Source organism: Semicossyphus pulcher, unplaced genomic scaffold, assembly GCF_022749685.1.
Source record: "Semicossyphus pulcher isolate SPU_LCO1_2020_fin unplaced genomic scaffold, fSemPul1.0.p SCAF_2, whole genome shotgun sequence".
Taxonomy (NCBI): Eukaryota; Metazoa; Chordata; class Actinopteri; order Labriformes; family Labridae; genus Semicossyphus; species Semicossyphus pulcher.
Genome location: NW_027211693.1, coordinates 27,112,473 through 27,134,292, shown reverse-complemented (window position 1 = coordinate 27,134,292; position 21,820 = coordinate 27,112,473). Strand labels below are relative to the sequence as shown.

Genomic DNA, 21,820 nt, shown 5'->3' with positions numbered 1-21,820 from the left:
AGCGTCTCTGCTTCTCTACACGAGGGCTCTTAAAGTGTGTTTTCTACATCAGCTTCACACTGGAAGTTGTGGGATCACTAATGAATGCACCTGTTTTTGCGAACTTGCATCGGGCTCAGTTATAAACTGTATTTGTCTAATGAATTACAATAAGGATTTTTTCACTTCTTAATAAAAGAGATGAGAGGGATTTTTGCTTAGTTTAGTTATGAATAATTAATGTAGTCGAGCAGTGGCTCTGAACATTTAGGCATGTGACCCTGACAAGAAATCAGTGTGTACTTGCCACCATTCTTTGCTAACATTACGCCTCGGGGTGGTCAGGACCTGTGAGCAGTACGACCAAAGAGTGAGTTTTCCTTCATGGGTTGTTTTATTTGAAGGGTTCAAAAAGCCCTGCAGCATCGGTGGTTCACAAGAATTCAATAAAGTTTATCAGAAAATATTACGGAGAAAAAAAAAAACCTGATATGATTCATTGTCATTCTTGGATTCTTCTTGTGAGCCCTCAGGATATATTTGGGACCCCGACACTGAATGTTAATGCTTATGCATCAGTATGTAAATAGAATTTTGCTGATGTCATGGTGGAGCTCATTCCAATTACTTAAAGGGGACATATTTTAGCTATGCAATCAATTTTCTATTACTCTAATGTGTTTTTGAATCATGTTGGTAAAGTTTGTTTCGTTTAAAAAAATCGTGAACACATTTTAATTTAATTATTCCTCGGAGCCTCTCCTTCCTCCTGAAATGAACAAGCCGTTTTCAAAGGTTCGACCATAGACACGATTGGCTGACAGTATTTGGGGTGACCGCTTAACGTGCGCAATCCCAGGTGTGAGAAGGGTCGCACTGCACTGTCACCCCAAAGTTGTAGAAAACACGGCTGCTCTAGGATTGGGTATTCGGCCTTATATGTACGAGCCAGAATCGCCAGGAGGTATCAGAATGGTAAGCTGAAATCTTGACGACTTGACTACAAGCTCGTGCAAGAAGGCCGCCTGAGGTGAATGACGATTGGTCGATTTCAGTGAAAGCAAGGTTCTACGTAGAAACCTGCAGCTGTTCTGAACGGCCCATTTCAGAGGTGACCTTTTTAAATATGTAATTCTGGAAAAACACACTTTTTCACTGTGAACAATAAACAACAAAAATGTGAAACCCATGTGAAATATAAGAATATCCATTTAAAAGATACGGCCCCTTTACTATTAGAAGGTTAGATCAATAACATGCCCATCTGTTTTTTAAGCAAAATCCTAAAAATCTAAAATTGCCATTAGCAAAGTAAAGTAATTACAAAATTAGAGCAGTGTCATAACATGGAAATACTTAAGTAAAGTACCCCCAAACTCTGACTAACCGCCTGAGGCCAAACTGTTTTTCAAAAAAAGTATTAGTTTTGCTGCAGAGTTCCCGTCTGTTTACCAAGAAGACAAAAATTGATTTTGATTTATTTATTTATTATTTGCATTTGATGTCAGAAACGTACACATCAATCCACGACTCAAATGTCAAGAGTGGGTACTACAAAGCCCCCCGCTCTTCATAAAATCTGTCATCTCCACTGTAAATACTGACTGCAGCCTGGAATCATGTTTAATTTCTCCTGCTTCTATATTTGGCCGGGATGTTTTGAATGCAGGCTGAGTAACAGACAGAAGTGTTGCTGCTGTTAGGCTTTCTCAACTTGAGGCGCTCAAGCGGGGGGTTCACTAAATGATCTATACTTTCTCTGCGTGCGTGTCTCTGTGTATGTGGGTGTGTGTGTTACATCCCGAGACTGTATCCCAGCGTGAGAAAATCAATGAGACCAGTGTAACAGGGACCAGTCCATCAGCATTTGCACACATGCACCGATCATCCCTCCCACAGACACATCTCCTCTCTCCCCCACAGACATGCATACGCTGTGCACACACTTTCTTACTCTTCTGCACACATACACACTGCTCAGCCTCACTCCCTCAACCCTCTCTGCACGCAGTCTGGAATATTGATGTGCTCTTTAAGAGCCCTCCTCTCTGTCTGTGTCACATTCCATCCATCTGCACACCATTTCCAACCACACCATCAGATCGAGTGAAAACAATTCAGCACTAACTCTCCTTTCATACAGTGGTTTATACAATCATCGCATAGGCTCAGATGGCATTCCACGAGCTCCACATTTCATCATCTTCGCATTATAATGAGGAATTATGCGGCTCTACTGTATGTCAGTTTGTATCATTTCATATCATTAATATATCCGCCCTTCCACGTTGAGTGAAATATTATTCGCCAACTTCAACGTACTTCATTAAGGCAGGGAATCCACTGACAGAACATTTCTTCTCTGGGCTCCACTGCTTTCATCTGCACCAGAGGAATCTCTATGTGTGTGTGCATGTGTGTGTGTCTGTGGGCATGTCCGCATGCATGTCAGATATTGAAGTAGAAAAAAAAAAGGGGGAAATATGGAGTGTGTGCACTTTCGCACATGCACATCAGCCTGAGGTTGATTATCATGGGGTGAGTGGCAATTAATGTAGCACTAATTAGAGAGGCTTTTATGTGTGGAGGACTAAGAAGGGCTCCTGGTGATCTCTGGAAACTGCAGGAGAGATAGCGCGAAGAACATAAAACGCAGCGTGCATTCCTTGACAAGACACTAGCCATACAAAGATGACACAACACGTCAATTAGTATCTTTCACCGTGCTGCAAGCTGCGTCGTAAGGTAGATTAGAATCCTGACTTTGGGGAAGAGGCAGCAAATCAAAAAGAGCGCCTATCTTTATGGCACCGACATAAAAACATCACTAAAAATACAAGAAGATTACTACCTTCCAATCATTTCCCGAGCTCGTTTCATCTCTCCCAACTGTGTCATCAGCTGATATTAAAACATGCAGAAGCTGATAACTATCCTCCAATCAGCCTCCTCAGCTCTCCTCAGTATGTTCTTATTTGTGTTTATAGCAGTGCCAAAGAATAAAATCAATTATCCCGAAATAAAAAAGAACATTTTGCTGCTTGCTTTATTTGTTTTGCAGATAAAAGACATGAAAATGGCTAATAAGTTGTCCCATGAAAATTGTATTTTAATGTCGCCAATCATTTAGCTTGTGCCACTTTAATGGTGGATATCTGGAACATCCTTCAGGTAGACTGGTTCCCATCAATCACTCTTCCCTCCCCCCATCACTCTCACTCGTCTCTCTCCCTGCCATGTGATGTTTTTATCATTCCCATTCCCCGCAGCCTCCCCTCACCATCCTTCGCTGTGTAATCTCGGGGATTGTGTGGTCTCTTGGTGTGAGAGGTGATGGGTACAGCAGGATGAGCGTGATAATCTGCCACACTGGATTACAGTCTAATCTCTAATCTCTCTGGCCCTCCTCTGCCCGGGGACCACCTCCACCGTGCCAATTTTATTAATCTGAGCCCCCTGCATCAACGGCTTAGCTTTGCCCATTTTGATTTCCCAGCTTTCATCAAGCATATAAAGCAATAGGAGCTGAAACAATAGATTGTTGTGACGCAACGCTCGGAAGTGAATTCCATGACCCCTGCGCGCTCTATCGGAGGATTTAACTACTGATGAGAGCGTTAATCCTCCGAATGTGAGGATTCATCAGGAATAGTTGCTTTAGGGACGTCCCAGGTTGCCTAAATTGCAGCGGGCTGCAGTTTGGCTCGCACTCTCTCTGTATAAGTGCTGAACATGGGCTCCAACAGCATCCAATGTAATATCCATCAGAGGGAGGCTGAGCGTGAAGGTTGCTGTGTCCTGCCTGACTTCATGACCTGGAACACTCACAATTAATGTCCCGTGTCATGGGGTTAAATTGGTGTTAGTAATTCCTCTGGCTAGTTGAGAGACAGCAGAGTGGAAAACGGCTATTCCAGTCACGGACTGGCTAAGAGGGAACATGATTAACCAATTACCTTGCCTTTCTAATAAATGAGTAATCAGTTCAAGGCTGATCTCTGGACTGATGTCTCTCTATCCTATTGGAACATTCATTGTGCCGGGTGTGTTATGAATGCAAGCCAGACTCCTAATGCAACAGAAGCTGATTGGAATTCGAGCCGATGGATAAAAAGTCACTCTTAATATGTTTCTACTGTGATGTTTAAATGTTCATATTTACATTTCAAGGGGATTTACTAGTCTTACCTCTATTTTAATAATCGCGCTTCAAATGAACAAACATGTTTGAGCGTGCTGGCAGGATTTCTGTTTAATTAGCAGAAACAGAAAAACAGGAGTACAAAGACACTCTGAGAAAGTTTTACAGGCTGTATTTGAGCTGACCTGTACGTGTTTACGTGTAGACTCGGCCCAAGGGTGTTTAATAAAGGGTGTTCATGAGGCAGAGTTTCATAAAGCCTGCTTGTAGCTAATGCGAGCCAACTCAGTCACGTTTTATTTAAGGAATTTGGAAACACAGTCCTTGACATCAAAAACTATTCACATCAATTCACAGTGAAGTAAATCACAGAAGCAGAATCACAGAAGCAGAAGAAGAAGTAAACAGGGAGTTTAACATTACAGAAAATCACTGTGATAAACAAAGCAGAAGAGGGCAGACGCAACTAGAGATGAAATTAATCCTGCTAAAACCCACTGTTAGCTTAACATGTTGAAGTGCTTAGATGGCAAACATTACATCAAGTGTACATTAGCAATGTAAACCTCCTTTGTATTATAAATAATGAAAATATGTGTTTATATATAAGACGCAACCTACAATTTAGCAGCTTTGACATTTAAACAAAGTCAGTCTGTTTATGTCACAGACAGAATGAAAGTTATTATCAGTTGGATTGTGCTGCACGCGCGGCACAACCGCCTCTAAAGGATGGAAGTCAGACTTTATGCTCCTGTTGTATTTTGAATAAACTGAATTCTCAATGTTTTGTTCTGTAATTTTATGTAGGTGACATTTAAAAAGAAAAAAGTGTTGGGTGCAGCAGCTGCAGTGAGGCTACAGATAGGTTCAAAGTTATTCTTTGTTTTTTATTTATTGTACTACATTAAAAACAAATGTGTTTACTGGAATACTGTGCTGATACTTAAAGGGTACTCCACTGATTTAGAATTGCACTCTTGCAACATTGTCAGATGCACCAAGGACATTTTAAAAAAGGGTCAAACTTGATGCAGCATAACAGAAATATTCAATTTTTTATTCCATGCGTTCCTCTTTCCTGTCAAAACCTGCCTCAAACATTACCCACAATGCAAATCAACTGGCAACAGTTCGGTTGGAGTTTTGGTCGTGTTGTGCTAGAAGTAGCTAACATGGTTTCAGGCTGCTCGAGAAGCGATGCGGGGCCACAGAGGTCTTGTAAGCTCACTTCTTTTTTTCTCAACAAGACTTTTTTCCTGTTTAAACAAAGACTTTGGTAGCGGAGGCCAAAAGCGGTCCTGATGTGCAAATCCTTTGTCCAACCAGGGAATAGAGGTGAAAGACTAATCGAATTTCTGCCTGAACAGAGGATGACTCATGTGTCACCACTAAAGAAAATTTATCAGACATTGCACAACTTTTTCTGGAGCCACAAAAACTTAATACAACTTTCCTCTTCTGCATTTGAACTCTCTGTAAACATACTTTGATGTTTAAATCACTGAAGTTACCATTAAGACTAAAAATGCTGTACCTAAGATTTTAATTAAGCAGACAGAGCAGCCCATGTCAGAATGCAGTCAATTTGAGGATGCAGCAGCAAAAAGATCTTTCACGTAGGAAGAGAAGAAACCGTTTCTGTCGCTTCGATTGATTGTATCACTGACTGCAGCTGTTTAAGATTTAAAGAGAACTAACCCGAGCAGGTCTGGGCTAGTCTTTAGAGAAATATATGCTTCAAGGTAACTTTGATCAGATTTTCTTACATTTATGAATTACCGTAAAATCTGGAATATAAATTGCACTGGAATATAAGACGCAGTCTCTTTTCCCTCTGCTTTTTCCCAGAGGAAAAAAGAGAGGAGAAAATATGTTTACAGCTATTCATTAATAAAAATGTGTATACAAGTTATTTCAGCACTATTTCAATTTGTTTTCATTTAAAACACATTTAAAACACACAAATTACAGCCTACCATCTGTTCCCACCATGTCGCGTTTGCAATCCTGCTAGCTACCAGTGCTGTAGCTAGCGGTAGCTGGCAGCCTATGTTAACGCTGATTGTTGTGAGGATGGCAGCTGCACTGTCGATCATGACGGTGCATGTCAGTGACGAAGCGTTAGCATCAATCAAATCGCTTTACACTGCAAGAAAAACAGCACTGAGACATATTGTAAATAGGTGACGTAGCGGCTCAGACCCTGAAACAGTTTAACGCGGAGGTGTGACGTCACCACTTAACACCCGGAAAGCACCATCGTCTGGGTAACAAACCGTAACACAATAACACACCTCTCTCTGCATTTTATACTGGTATATAGGACGCAGCCCACTTTTTAGATGAAAAAAAAAAGTATTAAAGTGCGTCTTATACACAGAATTTTACTGTATCTGAAAATAAGGTCAAACTTTAACTGCACATTTAACTTATTGCTGGAGTAAAGTGCTTTAAGCCAATGTTCATTGAGTTCATCTATTATTTAATAAATAACAAATTACTGTTTAACATTTGCTTTGTTGTTTCTGACAAGCAAATCCTGTCAATAGCAGAGCGCAGAACATCTGTTATTATGGTGTATGCTGTGTGCGTGTCAGCTCACCTCTGTCACCAGCGTGTGTGTTTTCAGGGTTGAGTGTGTCCAGCAGGTGGATGGAGCTGGTGGGTCTGGTTTTGCTGCGGTCGTCCTGTTGATGGTCTGCTGAGCTCAGGCCGTTCTCATACAGCTGGCTCTCGCCGTGCCGCAGATGCCAGGTCAGACCTAACAGGTGGACCGCTACACACAGTCACACAGACACAGACACACACACACAGCCAGCCAAAGAGAGAGGAAAAGAAGATCATTATTCAGAGCATGCAGAGGGGTGTGTCTGACGCTTCTTTTAATGCCCATCTCAGAGCTCTCACTTAGTTTATGCGCTTATTAGTGCCCAGGAAGGCAAGGGACAATTAACTAATACATAAAAAACACAGGCACATTAACTCTGATACACACATGTTTCGTATATGCATGTACACATGCACACGTGAACACGGAACGTAGCAGAGGTGGGCAATTATAGCAGATCTTTGGAGCCCGAGCCCAGAGCTGGTATTAAAGCGCTAACACAGTCTTTTATGCATGACTAATGATGCTTTGAAAGCTGCTGCCGATTCACAATCCATATGGGCCTTTTAAACAACAAAGGCTATGGGTGGATGCTGGATTCCCCCTCCCACTTATAAAACTGTTTACTAGGACGACAATCCAGCATGCTATTAAATAAAAACAACTAACACCTGCCCATTAAGGAAATTAATTAGCGCCTTGCAAGGCTGTCAATAAAATATTCAGTACAACATTCACCTTGCTCCGACCAATCATCAGGTTCCATTAATGTGAGATTGTGCTCCACCACTGCTTTAGTTTATAACTTGAAAAGAATCTCCAAAGGTAATGTCCCTTTGCTGATATGAAGAACAAAGCAAATGAAATCTATCAGCGCAGGTTTTTTTTCACCTCTGACACATTCGGAACATCAAACAAAAGCAACGAGTCAAATCACAAAGTTGCTATGCGCTGGTGGCAGTCACAGGATGGCTGCTGCATGCAGATCAAGGTAAGGAACTTCTAACGACTTCAAACGTCTTCACTGTCTGTCTTGTGTCTGCTGATTGCCGACACCCACAAAAAAGCACTTGACAAGCGCTTGCTAACGCTCGCACAAAATGGCTGCTTGGTTAAAAACAAATTCACTATTTCACACCGTGACCGACGCGATCACACAGGTACAGCACGCGCACACAAGTGCACAAACATGCCTCCTATTTCCATGTATGCATGAATGCACACACCCACACAGACACACCTACGCGCTCACCCACACTTGATCCCCAGCTGATGAGGAATACCTAATTAAAACTCCAGATAGTTCAAAGCCGTTCGAGTCACTTCCTGCTGCAGACGCACAGGAGAGAAGAAAAAAAAAGGAACTATTTTCTCTGAAAAATAAAGCAAATTTGTGATGAGCTGCGAGACGTGAAGCCAATTTGGTCCCATGCTCCACTTCTGCATCTTTGGGGATCTGCAAATCATACAGTCCAACATTTCAACATGACTAGCCGTGGCCACTGTTGGTTTAGCTATCTACTCATGCACAATATGCGCGCTTCAAAGCAGAACACTGACGATTACTACGGCCATGAGGGAGACGTCGTGCATCATTTAATTCAGACTAATTGAACTGTCAGCCTGTGACGAGACCAGACATGGACACGCACACGTTCTTCACATCCGAGTACCAGTCACTCATTTTAATACATCTCTGCTTTTTTTTTTTCCTCCTTCACTGTAGTTTTCTTATTTTCTGTTTTAAATGATGCAGTGAGGGGGATTTTCTCATTAACACTTCTCTGTGAAATCAGTTGTGATGACTCACTCGGTTGCTGGAAACTAAAAAAAAGCATCCCAAATAATCAGCCGTGTACATTCAATTTCATGGGTTTAGTTTCCAGAGTAAAACAAAAATCCCTTCTCGTTGTCTATTGCTTTAAGTACTTGGTCTTTATCAAAGAGGTGCGAGAAAAACAAGCAGGTATCGAGATAAACTTACAGAAAAATAAAGTGATTAGATTTCCTTGAACACTGATGGATTTAAAAACTATCCTGCTGAGATTTCCTGTAAACCACAGCTGCTATCAACTCTCTTCTGTTGGAATTAAACATGAAATATAGTGTTGTATCTACAAATGTAGGTTTGTATGCATCATCACTGTTTGTACTGCATCATATTACGCAGCCGAGTGGAACAACCTATCATGGTTTCATAAATTAGACTGTAAGAGTGCTCAGTGAGGGATGACAACTTATTCCCAAACTGATACATTTAGCGTTTCCACCATTCAATCTCTCATGCTCCATTCTCTCCGTACTTCCTCTCATCTCAATTGCTTTTCTTTCCTTTCCTTGTTCTCTGCTGCCCCTCCCAACGCACACACACCTCCGTTACCCAAGTGTTAACCACTCCAGTAATGACTCTGCAGCAGCAGTCCTCGCCGGCTCTCCTATCTTCTCCTCTTCACCACTCCATCCCTCCTCAAAAGCCCCTCAGACCCTACTTCTCCTGCTCCTCCTCATCAGCCTCTTTCTCTCCGTCTCTCCCGCTCTCTTGTTTTATGGCTGTTGACCTTTTGCTGGAACACTTAGCATCTAGAGTCACGGAGCACGCACACACACACACACACACACTGAAGCGAGGAGGGATAAGGACCGGGGAACTTGATGAGGAGAGGATGGTGGTGAAGGGTGCAAGTCTGCGTGTATGCTCTTGTACTTTTAAGGACCCAAAGTCCTCATGGCAATAAAAAAGACTCGAGCTGACATGTTTGTTGTTCTTCACTTAAAAGAACAAAGTAAATTCAGGGTATTTTAAAATTTAGTACTTATGGCGCTCTGGGCAAGGACACGGCTGGGTGTTTAAACTTTGTTTTATATTGGGTGAAAAAGTGGAAGAAGTTTCTGACATCAAGGATTCTGCAAACACGAACCCCGTTCATTTGCTGAAGGTAATCAGCAGTTGGAGCTCTTCCAAGGTGTGCATGTGCATAAAACTTAATTAAAATAAAAACGAGCAGCTGAGCTTGAAGGTTTATTATTGACCTTAAAAACATAGTTTATCCAAACTCAAGGTCCATTAAATATTCTTTTCTTTCCTCGTGGACTTTGAGTTCTGATTATTGTGTAAAATGAGCAACTGTGTAAGTATATCTGCTTTTATAAAAGGTCAATAAAACAACAAACAAAAAGTTAAGTTAATCAAATTAAAACTCCAAAGCAGGGCCAGTAAAATCAACCAGGGGGTCCCAGGGCAAGAACTTTATACGGGCCCCTGTCGAGACCCCACGCAGGCAGATTTCCCAGTTTTACTCGTTTCTAATTATGTAGCATGCAAGAAAAACATCAACTTAAAAGGTAATAAAAAGGTTTTTTTTACACAGAGCCCCTCCATGACTGCTCATAAAAACCTGCACCATCAGCAGTTTAGTTTGACGATAAGTGAATTACATTTATTTGGTTTAAAGGAGAAGAACAGGATCACTCTCATGTCTGTGAACATGAAGCTACCGACTGAAGCTGATCGTGTCATACTACATTACATACTGTAATCAGGGATGGACAGTAACAAAGTAAATGTACATACTTAAGCACATGTTTTGAGTATCTGTACTTTACTTGAGGATTATACTTTGGGGAAACTTATCACTTTCACTCCACAACATTTGAAAGACAAATATCGTACTTTTGACTCCACTACATTTCTATGAATGTTCTCGTTACTCGCCACTTTTGCTCTGAAGTCAGCTGATGAATTCCCTTTTCTAAAATCCTAAACACAATAAACTGTGTTGGTGTAGTTCTGCGTGTGGTTTGTCTAAGTGGTGTTGCCGTGCCTGTACCTCACGCGTCTCCACTGTTGAACGCAGAGCAAACATCACTCAGATCAGACAGTTCATTTAGCGGTGCTAATGATGGCCACGGCAGACATTTTCCCTGGTCATCACGCAGCTTTGGTTGTTCCTATTATTATTCTGATTATTTTGGAGCTGCAAATGTGGAAATCTGGAGCATGTGAGTTTAGAAATGTAAATAAGGTTTTCAGAACGTACGCCCATGTATTCTTGGCTGCTCTCATGCTTTGTGAGAATAAAATGTTTTGAGATTTTATTAAGAAGTAGTTTGAAGTATTTTTAACAGCAGGTACTCCAGTACTTTAACTCAAGTACTAATTTGACTGAGCAACCTTCACTTGTATTGGAGTCACATTGACCAGGAGTATCTATACTTTGACACAAGTAATGAAGTTGTGTACTTTGTTCACTCCTTACTGTATACCAGACTGTATTTATTTGCCACCATCATATATTGCACAAGGCCTATATGTTATACCTCATTATACTGTACTATTTCATATTGCTAAATGCTGCTTTCTTTATTGATCTCCAGAGGGGGAAATTTGGTATGGGATAAAGTGACATATATGATTAATATATGTCACTTTATCCCATACTATGTCACTTTAGTATACCAGTTTTTTTTTTTTTTTATCTTGTATTTGCCTTCTTGCTACTTTGTCTTTGTGCTGTTCCAACTCCCAAATTTCCCCCTCTGCAGATCAATAAAGAACGATCTTATCTTAGCCTAGCTTAGCATAAAGACTGTGTACAGGGTGAAACAGCTAGCCCGGTCTTAATGTAACACAGTTTTACCAGCAGCACCGTGACAGTGGTATAAATGTTCTCATCTAACTCTTGGCAAGAAACCAAATCTTCATATTCCAAATGTCAAACTATTCCTTGAACTGAGTTTCCTGTCACATTCTGGGTTGAAGTTAGAGGAATTACGCAACCATGACACACATTTTTGTAACCGGTTGCAACAACAAAGTATTGTGAATTTGCGACAGATGTAATTCTTGCAATTGACGGGCTTCCTTTCCCCCACAGCTGCTGCAGATAGGATGCTGGCTTTAGTAGTATTTAGAGAAATCGATGAAATAATTAACACGGATGGTGAAACCAGAAATATATAGAAGCCTGACAGATAGTAGGTTTTTAAAACAATCAGTCAGCTGAGAGAACAGATAAAAACTAGGGGAGAATATACTCAATGATGGTTGCAGTCGTATGCTTAAGTTGGCTGTTTTCTGTGTTAATGCACATTTGGCACGTCATTAAAAACACATTTTAAAATGAGAATCCACCTTTGTAAAAATGCCTCCAGTATCAGCAGTTCCCCTCACTTCCTAACTGCACTATCTACTCTGTTCTTGATCCTTAGTGTGGATACAAAAATTCACACACACTGGCACAGACACACACTAGGGCACAGCATGCAGTTAGTTATGTGAGCAGCATGTGCTCAGCATGAACCTTCACTCTCGCTCTCTTTTCCCTCTGTCTGTCTATCCATCTCTCTCTCAGTGTCCATCTTTCTCTCACGCGCTCTTGCAAAACCGCACATAACCGTCAACACACATAACATGTTGGAGGGAGATTCGGAGTGAGCCCAGTCATTATAGCGCGAGCAGCAGCGGCGGCAGCACTGTGGCGACAGCGAGCAGCAGTGCAGCGAGCTAACAGGCCGAGGCCCTCTCACACATGAATCATTGATCAGCGTGACAGTGAGATGACTGCCAGAGGTAATAGGACGGCACTGCTGTGAGGGGGTTCTGTACTGTACCCTCGCTTTCGGCTGCCCCGCAGAGATGTGTGCAGAGGATGTGGCAGGCTGAAGAGAACAGTGCAGGGTGTAGGGAGACACCGGGGTAGTTCAGTAGTAAGAGAAAGAAGTGCTTGATGTGGCTTTTACGGGTTTACTTAAACTGCCAGGGAGAGAAATAAAAAGAACAGAAGGATCCGAGCTGGTGGAAAATGGCGAATAAAAGGTGGCTTAGATAACTACCGCTCCATTACAGCTGTTGTACATGAACAGCAGGAATGCAAAGACGTATGGATTCCATATCTTGATTCTAACCGATCTGAACCGCTAAATTCCTCCTCGTTCACTCCAGATAGGCGGCTTTTTAAAAGCCACTGGAGCTGGTAGGAGCAGAGATAATGCTAGCTTGCAGTTGCTGCTGCAGCTCTTGCTATTGTTGTTGTCAGGCATGTGTGTGTCTCCAGATTAGATAGAAATGATTGTGTGCTCCAGTGATGATTAGATTTCACACTCGTGGTGGGAGAAAGAGTAGGAGATAGAGAGAGAAAATTGTCAGTGTGTGCGTGTGTGTGTGTATGTGCATTCCTGTGTAATGTGTTACACCACATGCAGCTATCTGGTGTTTGTAACAGTGCCTGGCTGGGCTGAGGGACACAATGGGTGAGATTGACTGTGAATATACTGTCTTATCGATAACCATTACAGCCAAGGTAGCGCCGCAGTCAGTTAAAAATGATTTATCAATACTCTCGCAGAAGCGGAAACGCACCCTGGCCTGATTGCCAAGTTCTTTTTCGCTCATACACATAGCTAACCGCCAACTATATTCCATCTGACAACCAAAGACTACAGCTGGCTTTGCCCTGCAGCAAACACTTTCAAGAGCATCAGTCATTCGATTTAGTGTGTAGTTTAGCATGTACAGTAAAAGCAATTTCTCATCCAAGTTCTGCATGGCTGTGTCAGCCTCTAGCTAAGCCACAACTTCTGAGGGATGGGAGAAAGAAAGGCAGCGCGGGAAAGAAGGGCAGAGGGAGATAAAAGGCACAGGGAGAGGCAGAGTGGGGAGTAAGACGGAGGAGAAGGCGAGAGACAAATGGGGAAAACAAGTGTGAAGGAGAGTGAAGGAGAGAGACTTCAGAGCCATCTGTGTCTAAGTCAACGTTGGAGTAGAGACTGAGAGCCCGGGGGTCTGTCTGCCCTCCCGCCTATTCGCCTGTCGGCCCTCGCTCCACTCTGACAGACAAGAGGTGCTAAAGTGTTTTTCTTACTCCCCTCCGCCGACCTCTTGAAAGCTACTAATACAACTGTCATGATTGTTTAAGTGTGTGTGTTTGCGTGTGTGAGTGTGCGCCGGCTGACATTTGCTTGTGTGCGGTGTGTGAGCAGGAGCAGAGCCTCACTCTGCACCGTCTTCACCGGCGTAAACCTCGGGACTCATCGTCACTGGTGTGACCTTGCTAATCTGGAAGTCCTGTCTGGATAAAAGGGATAAAAATGACGGGAGGAGGGATAAAAGAAGAGCGGAGGTGGTGACACACTTCTCACATCTCGAATGATGAGATTTGCTGTATATCCTGGCGTTTATTTACCAGTGAAACTCGCTGTCGCTGTCATCTAGTTAGTCACAGCAGCGACGGTACACCAAGTCCAACAGATCACAGCATTCTGCTTCACGCATTTCTCTGTTGTTCTTTCTTTCCTAATCACGCCCCCTCTCCCGCTCTGTCAGAGTCGCCCTCTCTCCCTGTCTGTCTCCCACTCGCTGTCTTACTGATCTGGTCCTTCTCTGAAAGCTGAGTCATGTTACAACAGACAGAATAGTGTTAAATGAGCAGGAGATCGGCGCCATGTTAGAATCCCCTCCGGCAAACACCATCAAGCACCACTGAGAGCTAAAACACTGCAGACAAACAGCAACTCACAAGTGCTGCACACAGTCACGTAAAGCTGCATCCCTTGATGTTTGTGCGTGGGCGTGTGACTACATTTGTGCGTGTGCATGTCATAGCGAGGATGAGAAGGGGGGAAAAAGGAGTGTCAGTTACGTGCACGTCCGCCTGCATGTGTGTACGCTTGTCTTGCCTGGTTGAACTATTGGAGCTATTGAGGCTATTTCATTGCAGCCTCTCTGACCTTCTGGAGACATTTTACCAAAGGGCTCTCTCACCATTCAGAGCTTTCTGACCACAGTCTGTCTGGCCATTTAAAGCAATTTTACCAAAGGCCTCTGTAGCTGTTAGGGCAGTTTTAGTAAAGGCCAGCGGGTTTCTTAGAGCTGCGTGAGATGACCGAAATAGAGGACTGAAAACAAAGAGAAACTGGACCAATCAATACGGACCCCAATGAGGCATGAAGCAGCTGGCTGAATGAAGCTGGGGCTGAGGAGAACACACACACACACGGGAGCACACACACAATCCCAATCATAAAGTCACTCATGCGTCTTCATGGGCATGCCCAAGTTTACGCACAGAGACATTTGGATGCAGATAAACCTGTGTATGGATCAGTGTTTGTGGCTTAAAGAAAACTATAATTTTGTTGAGCAGCAAAAGAATTACACAAAATCTTTTATATAATATTCACCATAAATTTCTGTTCCTGTGCACCCAAAACATTTGCTGAAAGAACCCCAACCCACACAAAGTTTGTCACAGACAAGCTCCAACGCCTCCAAAAAAACAGAAACAGGAAATGATTTACAAAAATGTCATGTTTTTTAAATAAAACTAACATATTTATGTGACTGATTTTTAATCAAAACAGATGCCAGTAAATGTCCAGATTTTCTGTCTTTGTTTGAATACTACAAACTGAAAATGATAAGCCGTAAGTACATATTACAAACCCAATAAAACACACACATTTAGGCACACATGGTGACTCTCAGTGACGTATATAATTATGGAACCGATTACAAACATCTGTTTAGAGAAAGCGAATAATGCCAATACGTGATGCAGAACATGGCAGCATTGTTGTACTGTGAGTAAGACACTGTGTGTAACAGCGTTTTTCTGTCCAACCGAACTGTGCTGAGCCAGAACAGTGCTAATAGAAAGGGCTCTAGTTTCCAGGCCCTACTGGAAACAAGCTGTAGCAGCCAATCTTACCCACTCAGCATTGCTGAGGGGATAATTGGTTGCCAGTTGCCCTCCTTGACAGAGCTGCACAATGAAGAGGATCGCAGCTGATCCCAGACAAACAGACGACCACCTGTTCAAGAAGTTTCCTTAGGGAGGAAGTAACGTTTCATTATGGCCGGGCCGACTCAACACTACAACAGCTTCATCCAGACAGCCATCACCGGACTCAGCTGACCCTCCGACTTTACCTCTGTACACATACTGCTCTGGCCTCCTGCCCACCACCTGCCATCAGAACAGACTGTTATCCCCACTTTGCAGACTGTTAACTCCACTGAGGTTATTATTAATATACAAAGTTGATACAAGCTAATGAATGCACTGCAATTACCATTCTACTAATCTGCATATTGACTTCTGCTCTATACCACCTACCTCAAGCCTCAGGAACTGATGTTACGCAATGTTTAAAACACTTTGAAGCATATTTATCCTACTCAGTTCAATCCCACAAAGTAAAGTATGGCCTGCAGATCGTGCTGTCTGATTGCATGTGGGACTCAGTGCAGGCTGAATAAAAGTAGCACATCTTCTTCTGAGTGAATCAGCACATTTGGGCTTTTCCATTTGGAGTATCCTTTTATTTTGGGCATGTCTGTGCTATCGCATGGATTTGTTTAAAGTCTCTGCTTCTTTGTCCTGTTTTGTCAGTACACTGAAAAATGAGGCCAAGGAGATTTGTACTCTGCCTTTCTGTTGGGACATTACTAATTGCTTTGCACATTAAGACTGAATTAAAGTAGCACCCAAAAAAGTCGCTTTTTTTTATTTTAAAATATATCATCATATTCCTAATATAAGGCTCCATTTGGGACCTGTGAATAGTCAGGGATCATCTGTTGGCCTATTCCTAGTGTTTCCAGCAGACCTATCCATTCCAAAGGGTGTAATGTTTGCATGTGACAGAAGCTGCCCAGTTTGTTATGGTCTCCCTGTGTAAGTAAAACAAAAGTACAAGGATGTACCATGAGCAGTTTAGCGCATGCGTTCAAAGGGTTGTTAAAGCGTACCTCTCATCTCTTTGCTGATTCTGTCCTGTACATGCTTAAGTGGTGGTTTTTAACAAAAAATCTCATCAAGCTTTCTTTAACAGTCATATGTATCACTCACTTTAACGTTTGCCCTGGGAAATGTAACAAAGGCAGCGTGCAGTTAATCGCTTCATTTGACACCTACTCCTGCCAGCAGTTTGAGGCATTAAAAGTAACTCTATAGAAATAATCAATCTTGTCGCTGATGGTCTGGTTTGCTTTTGTTGGTCATATAGAGTCATCAGAATTAATTTCAGTCTGTTTCATAACCAGCGAAAAATTCCTCACAGGAGCTTTAAATTGGTCTTCGTGTTTTATCGAGTTGTTTTTATGTCTTTTATGTTTGATTGTACATCACTTTGGTTGTACAACTTTTGCTGTTATTAAATGTGCTTTATAAATACATTTGGATTCGATACTTAAACACAATAATAACAATCGGGTGAGTGGTGGTGCTAAAGCTGACAGATATAAAATTGTACTGTTATTTTAATATTATTTCCAGTCTGTTGCCCAAGGACACTGGTTGTGCTGGTTGATACAAACCCTGAATTTGTGGGCAATTTCTTTAGTGCTGTCACCGAGATATAAGACCATATTCCCTTTTGACAGCAGATGTTTTGACTTGTCATGGCAGGAAAAACACAGGTGTTACTAATGTAATTAATTATGGATTTGTACTATTCAAGTGTCCCCATGAGCCACGAAGGAGTAACAATGAGCCTACATGCACAATACCAAGTCTCTGAAATGGAAACAGCTAATGAGAATTCAGGCATCATTAAATGTTTTTGCCTACTCTGACATTATCTTATAAGTAGAATGCCTATACGACTGTACAATTATGGAGTCTGAAAGATTGTATGACGTAATGTCATTATGATATTAATCTAAATCTGTTGTACTCTTCTTTCAACAATAACTCAACTATATCCCAGACAAGATGTAGGCTAATTCTATCGTAATAAAAGGTCAACTACCTTGCCATAATAATCACATTTTACTTAACATTAGAAGCCACTAAGCTGTTTGTTTCATTAAAACTTTATCAAATGGTAAAAGACCTGCTTCTGCCCTCTCAATATATCAAAGGTATCCACATTATGCACCCAGTGTAAAGACGACAAACCAACTGATAGCATTTTAATTGTTTGCAATTATATATAGGCTATCACTATATATATTCAGCCATCATCTGACCTCAGCTACACATTCGAATCCTCTTCACAATTTAGCAACTTAGTAGCTAGATTTAGCAATATCCAGAGCCCCTGTATGCTTTGAATTTAAAAAAAACCTTAGCAACAATTTTAGCAACTTTTTAAGCTGGCCTCAGCTACTTTCTTAAGGTACTTTCATCAGATACAGCTCTCCTGTTCACATACTGTAACAGCTGCTACTTATGCAGGTTTAGAGCCAGGTTCAGTCAACCGCCCGGCAGTAAGTCTGAATCATAAAGTTACTGCATTAGTGTGAGCCACTGTGATGAGCCAACAATCAATGGTCTCAATTGTTTTGCTTCTTAACCCCCGCACTCTAAAACTTGAAGTGCTTTCACGGCTATATTTACAGCTAATTAAAAGCTAATTGTTGTGTTTTCCCACTCTCTCTTTTCTGCTTTCTAAATCTGCTTCTTGTCTGGGTCTCAAAAATAGAGCAAATCCTGATCCAAACAGATTTCCACAGTCAACAGAAGGCTCACACAACAACGTCATGAGTATCACTGCTAGCTTAAAACGGACTGACATATTATGTAGCTCGTAACTCACCTTTCCTCTGACAGAAACACGACTTTCCCTCCTCTGTTTTTTTTATTTCTCTCTGCTTTGCATTTGCCTGCTGGGCAGACTAATTTTAGCATAACTGTAATGCAACATCGATAGAAAAAAATCGACAGACACACCTTAGGATCAATCAGGTGCAGGTGCGGACTGAACCATTTGCAACAGAAAAAGGGGGCAGTTTTTTTTTGTTTTGCTAATTGAGCCTGTCACCTATTTAAATGTTAAGCTGATATTGATTCATGTTTACAATAATTACATCCACACGTTGAAATTATGGAGCAAACAATAGTACATTTAGCATAAATCATGTGGAAGCCACCTGCAACATTGGGGCAACCCATCTAATGTTGTAGAAAAATAGCTTACTGCAAATGCATTGGTAACTAAAGAAATAAAGGTTTATATATATTAGAAATGAATAAAGCTGTTACCTGTTTCTGCCTTTGTCAGAAAATATATTAATTTAAAGCCATTAATGCTTTTCTACTTCAAACATGTTATTTGTTGTATATTTGGTGAACACTGGCTCACATGAGCAGAGCAATAGCTTGTCTGGTAACACCAGACTTTACACAGTCTCTTCAATGACTGTCAGAATGTGATGGCAGATGCAGCAGCTGAAAGGGTGAAAAAAAAAATAGGCTTAATTTCCCATCGTGTTACGTCTCTGCCGTCTGTGGTGACACCGCACATTTAACTCTTGCAAAAAGCAGGGGTTAGCTTATTACTTATTAATTTGCTAATGTATGCTTTGTTGGAACCTTTATTTTTAGCATTACAGTTGCTACGATACTGTCTGCATGTTGTGGTTTATAATCTTAGCACAAAGAGAAAAAAAAGACATAATGATTCTTATAATGATGCTCAGTGGTCTCCATAGGTCATTATAGTCTGAACATCAGTCCCTAACTTTCATGACCTATGACATCGTTAAATGTGAGTTAATGTTTCAGAGTAAATGTCTTCCTGCCATAAATTCTACATTTTTGCCTGGTTATAAATTTCTTACGTGTTGGTTGGTCGATAACTTAGAACAGAAGAGGCACTTAATTCATGATTAGATGACGAGACAGACGAGGCCTGCTAGGACGTTTGAAGGTGGAATCGAGATCAAGGGGGAGTGACTTCAGAAGCACGAAGTGCGTATATTTGTGAGCAGAGCTACATCAGCTATTCACAAAATCCATTTCCTTGGATCATTTTAACCGATTATAGAATGTGTAACATGTATAAAATGCCAACAGAGTCCCATCTTCAACAGTTTTTTTTAATCATTCACTATGAAATAACAGAAAATAATCACAGCTAAGATTCTCAGAAGCAGAAAACGGAAAATTGATCAAAATTCATCAGAGATAATTGAAAAATTCTGCAGTTTTGTTGGTTTCAAATACATTTTTCCTTAAAACATTAAAAGTCATTACAATTATTGGATTGACATATTGTTAGATAGCACAAAGTCATTCATTATCTCAAAGGAAATTGTTGAATGCACGCAACTATTTAGATATACAATTAATGATACGTGTACAGAATGGATGAGCTGATTTGTCTTGTAAAAGTTAATATCTTTTGTTGGCCACGGAAGCCATTGAAAGCATCACCTTAGGCTGTGCGAGAGCAAAACAAGAAGATAATCTGCAGATTTATTGATAAAGGAAATAATGGTTAGTTTGTAGCTCTAATAAACACCCAGACACACCATCTGTCTTCCTGTGGGTTCAATTGGAGACTGTACTGAGTTTGACCCCAGCGAATAATGGCTCATTTTTGAGGCAGATGCTTTGAATTGCCCTCAAACTGTGAAAGCAGATTTACTGAAAGAAATAGTGTGAAAATAATGAACTTAAATCCACTAACGAGTCATTTGCTTCTTTATGGAAGCACCAGGTCCCCCGAAGCAGCTCATCTTGCACATAAAGAGGGTCTTAGCTTAAAGTGTGCACTGTCTGCGATGCTGTGTGTGCTAAAATGTGATCTGGAGGTGATTATTTGATTGCAGGGTGCCGCTGACTTGCTCATTTCACTTGCGTCAAACGCTTCTTCCTGTTGCCATAGAGAACTGACACATCCCGCCCTCTCCTCATATTGGATTCAACAACGGGGGATTGTAACTGTTTAAAACAGCAAGACATTCATTAATGCTGAAAATACTCTAATTAGCGTTTTCTGACAGCACGATAGAGCAATAGAAGGTAGGTTTTTACAGAGGCAGATCCTAAATGAGGCTTAGAATAGAAAATGAGTTACTGGTAGTGTTGTCAGCAGCAATATTCCTCAAGATTACAGATGCAATCTTAATCTGTCCTCTATCTCTCCTTAAATGCCCCGTTCGCTATCATAATGCCTGCTGCTCATATCTGATGGCCGTGTTGTGCTTAATAACAAGCTACGACTGCATGAGGGAGGGGTACGTTGGGAGATAAACAAATTAACAAAGCTATTCGCAGCCCTTGCAACACTAGGGGGTATAGGAGGAGAGGAGAGAGGGCAGTAAAGAAAGAGAGGAGGACTGCGTTAGCTAATCACAACAGGGGGCATACGCTGCAATCACTTAGGCACAGCATTATCTCCGTAATCATGCATCGTCCTATTGTTGTGCTAATTGGAAACCTTAATTTGAGACTTAATATTATTGCCTCATTATTTGCCGGGTTACTTTTCCCCAAATCAATATACAAGTCATATAACTCGCAAAGAGCTTCAAAGACTGCAAATAAGTACTAAAATTGGATCTGCTAATGTATGAGGATTTGCTTCAAATAATCAATGTCAGAGCTACATCCAGATCTGCTGCAAAGACCTTACTGTTGCACTTCTGGTCAATCCGTGCCTCCACTTAGCACGTGAGATCGGTTTCCAGCTCAGTAACATGCTGCTCCACGGTAGGCTGCAGCTAGAAGTGTAAGGTTTGGCCAGGCATCTTGAGTAAAGATGAAGATTCAGCCAAAAGTAACAGCTGTGTTAAGATGATTTTCACCAAGAGGGGGAAGCATCTCCAGCTTTCTCAAATGTTGGACTCCAGCTTGGCACGACTATAAAGGAATATGTCTTTCTTTTTCCTAATGTTGCAAACATCTTGGTTAAGTTAGCAGAGTCTGCAGCATCATGCTGACAACACACACAGAAGTTTTATACAGCAGGAGAAGATATTTGGAAATACTCACATGCAGGACTGAAAATAAAGTACTTTTACTAAATATCAATTAATCTATAATTTTCTTGATTAATCATTTGGTTTATAAAATGTCCGACAATTATTTCTTTTGTCTAAAAAATAGCTTTGTGGTCAGACCAACACTACAAAATGTAAATATATTTCCCTTTTTATTACATAGGACAAAGTAGGAAATTCTCTTAATGAAGAAGCTGAAAGAAATATGTGGTGTTTTTGCTGGAAAATTACATTTTCTGTTTAATAATCAAGTGGTGCAAGGGGTATTAGAAAAGAAAAGAAAGTCAAAAATCTATTTAAAAACCCACTGAGAAACACATTCAATAAGACAATAAGATAAATATGCACAATTGCCCGAGTA

At 41.2% G+C, this 21,820-nt stretch overlaps 1 protein-coding gene across 1 annotated transcript in view; it reads right to left on the bottom strand.

Moving 5' to 3' along the window:
- tenm1 (teneurin transmembrane protein 1) overlaps nt 1-21,820 on the bottom strand; it is a 185,383-nt gene that overhangs the window by 96,537 nt on the left and 67,026 nt on the right. Inside the window, exon 6 of the mRNA XM_069670433.1 lies at nt 6,726-6,899. Coding sequence (XP_069526534.1) covers nt 6,726-6,899 — 174 coding nt within the window. The remainder of the gene's footprint in view (nt 1-6,725; nt 6,900-21,820) is intronic.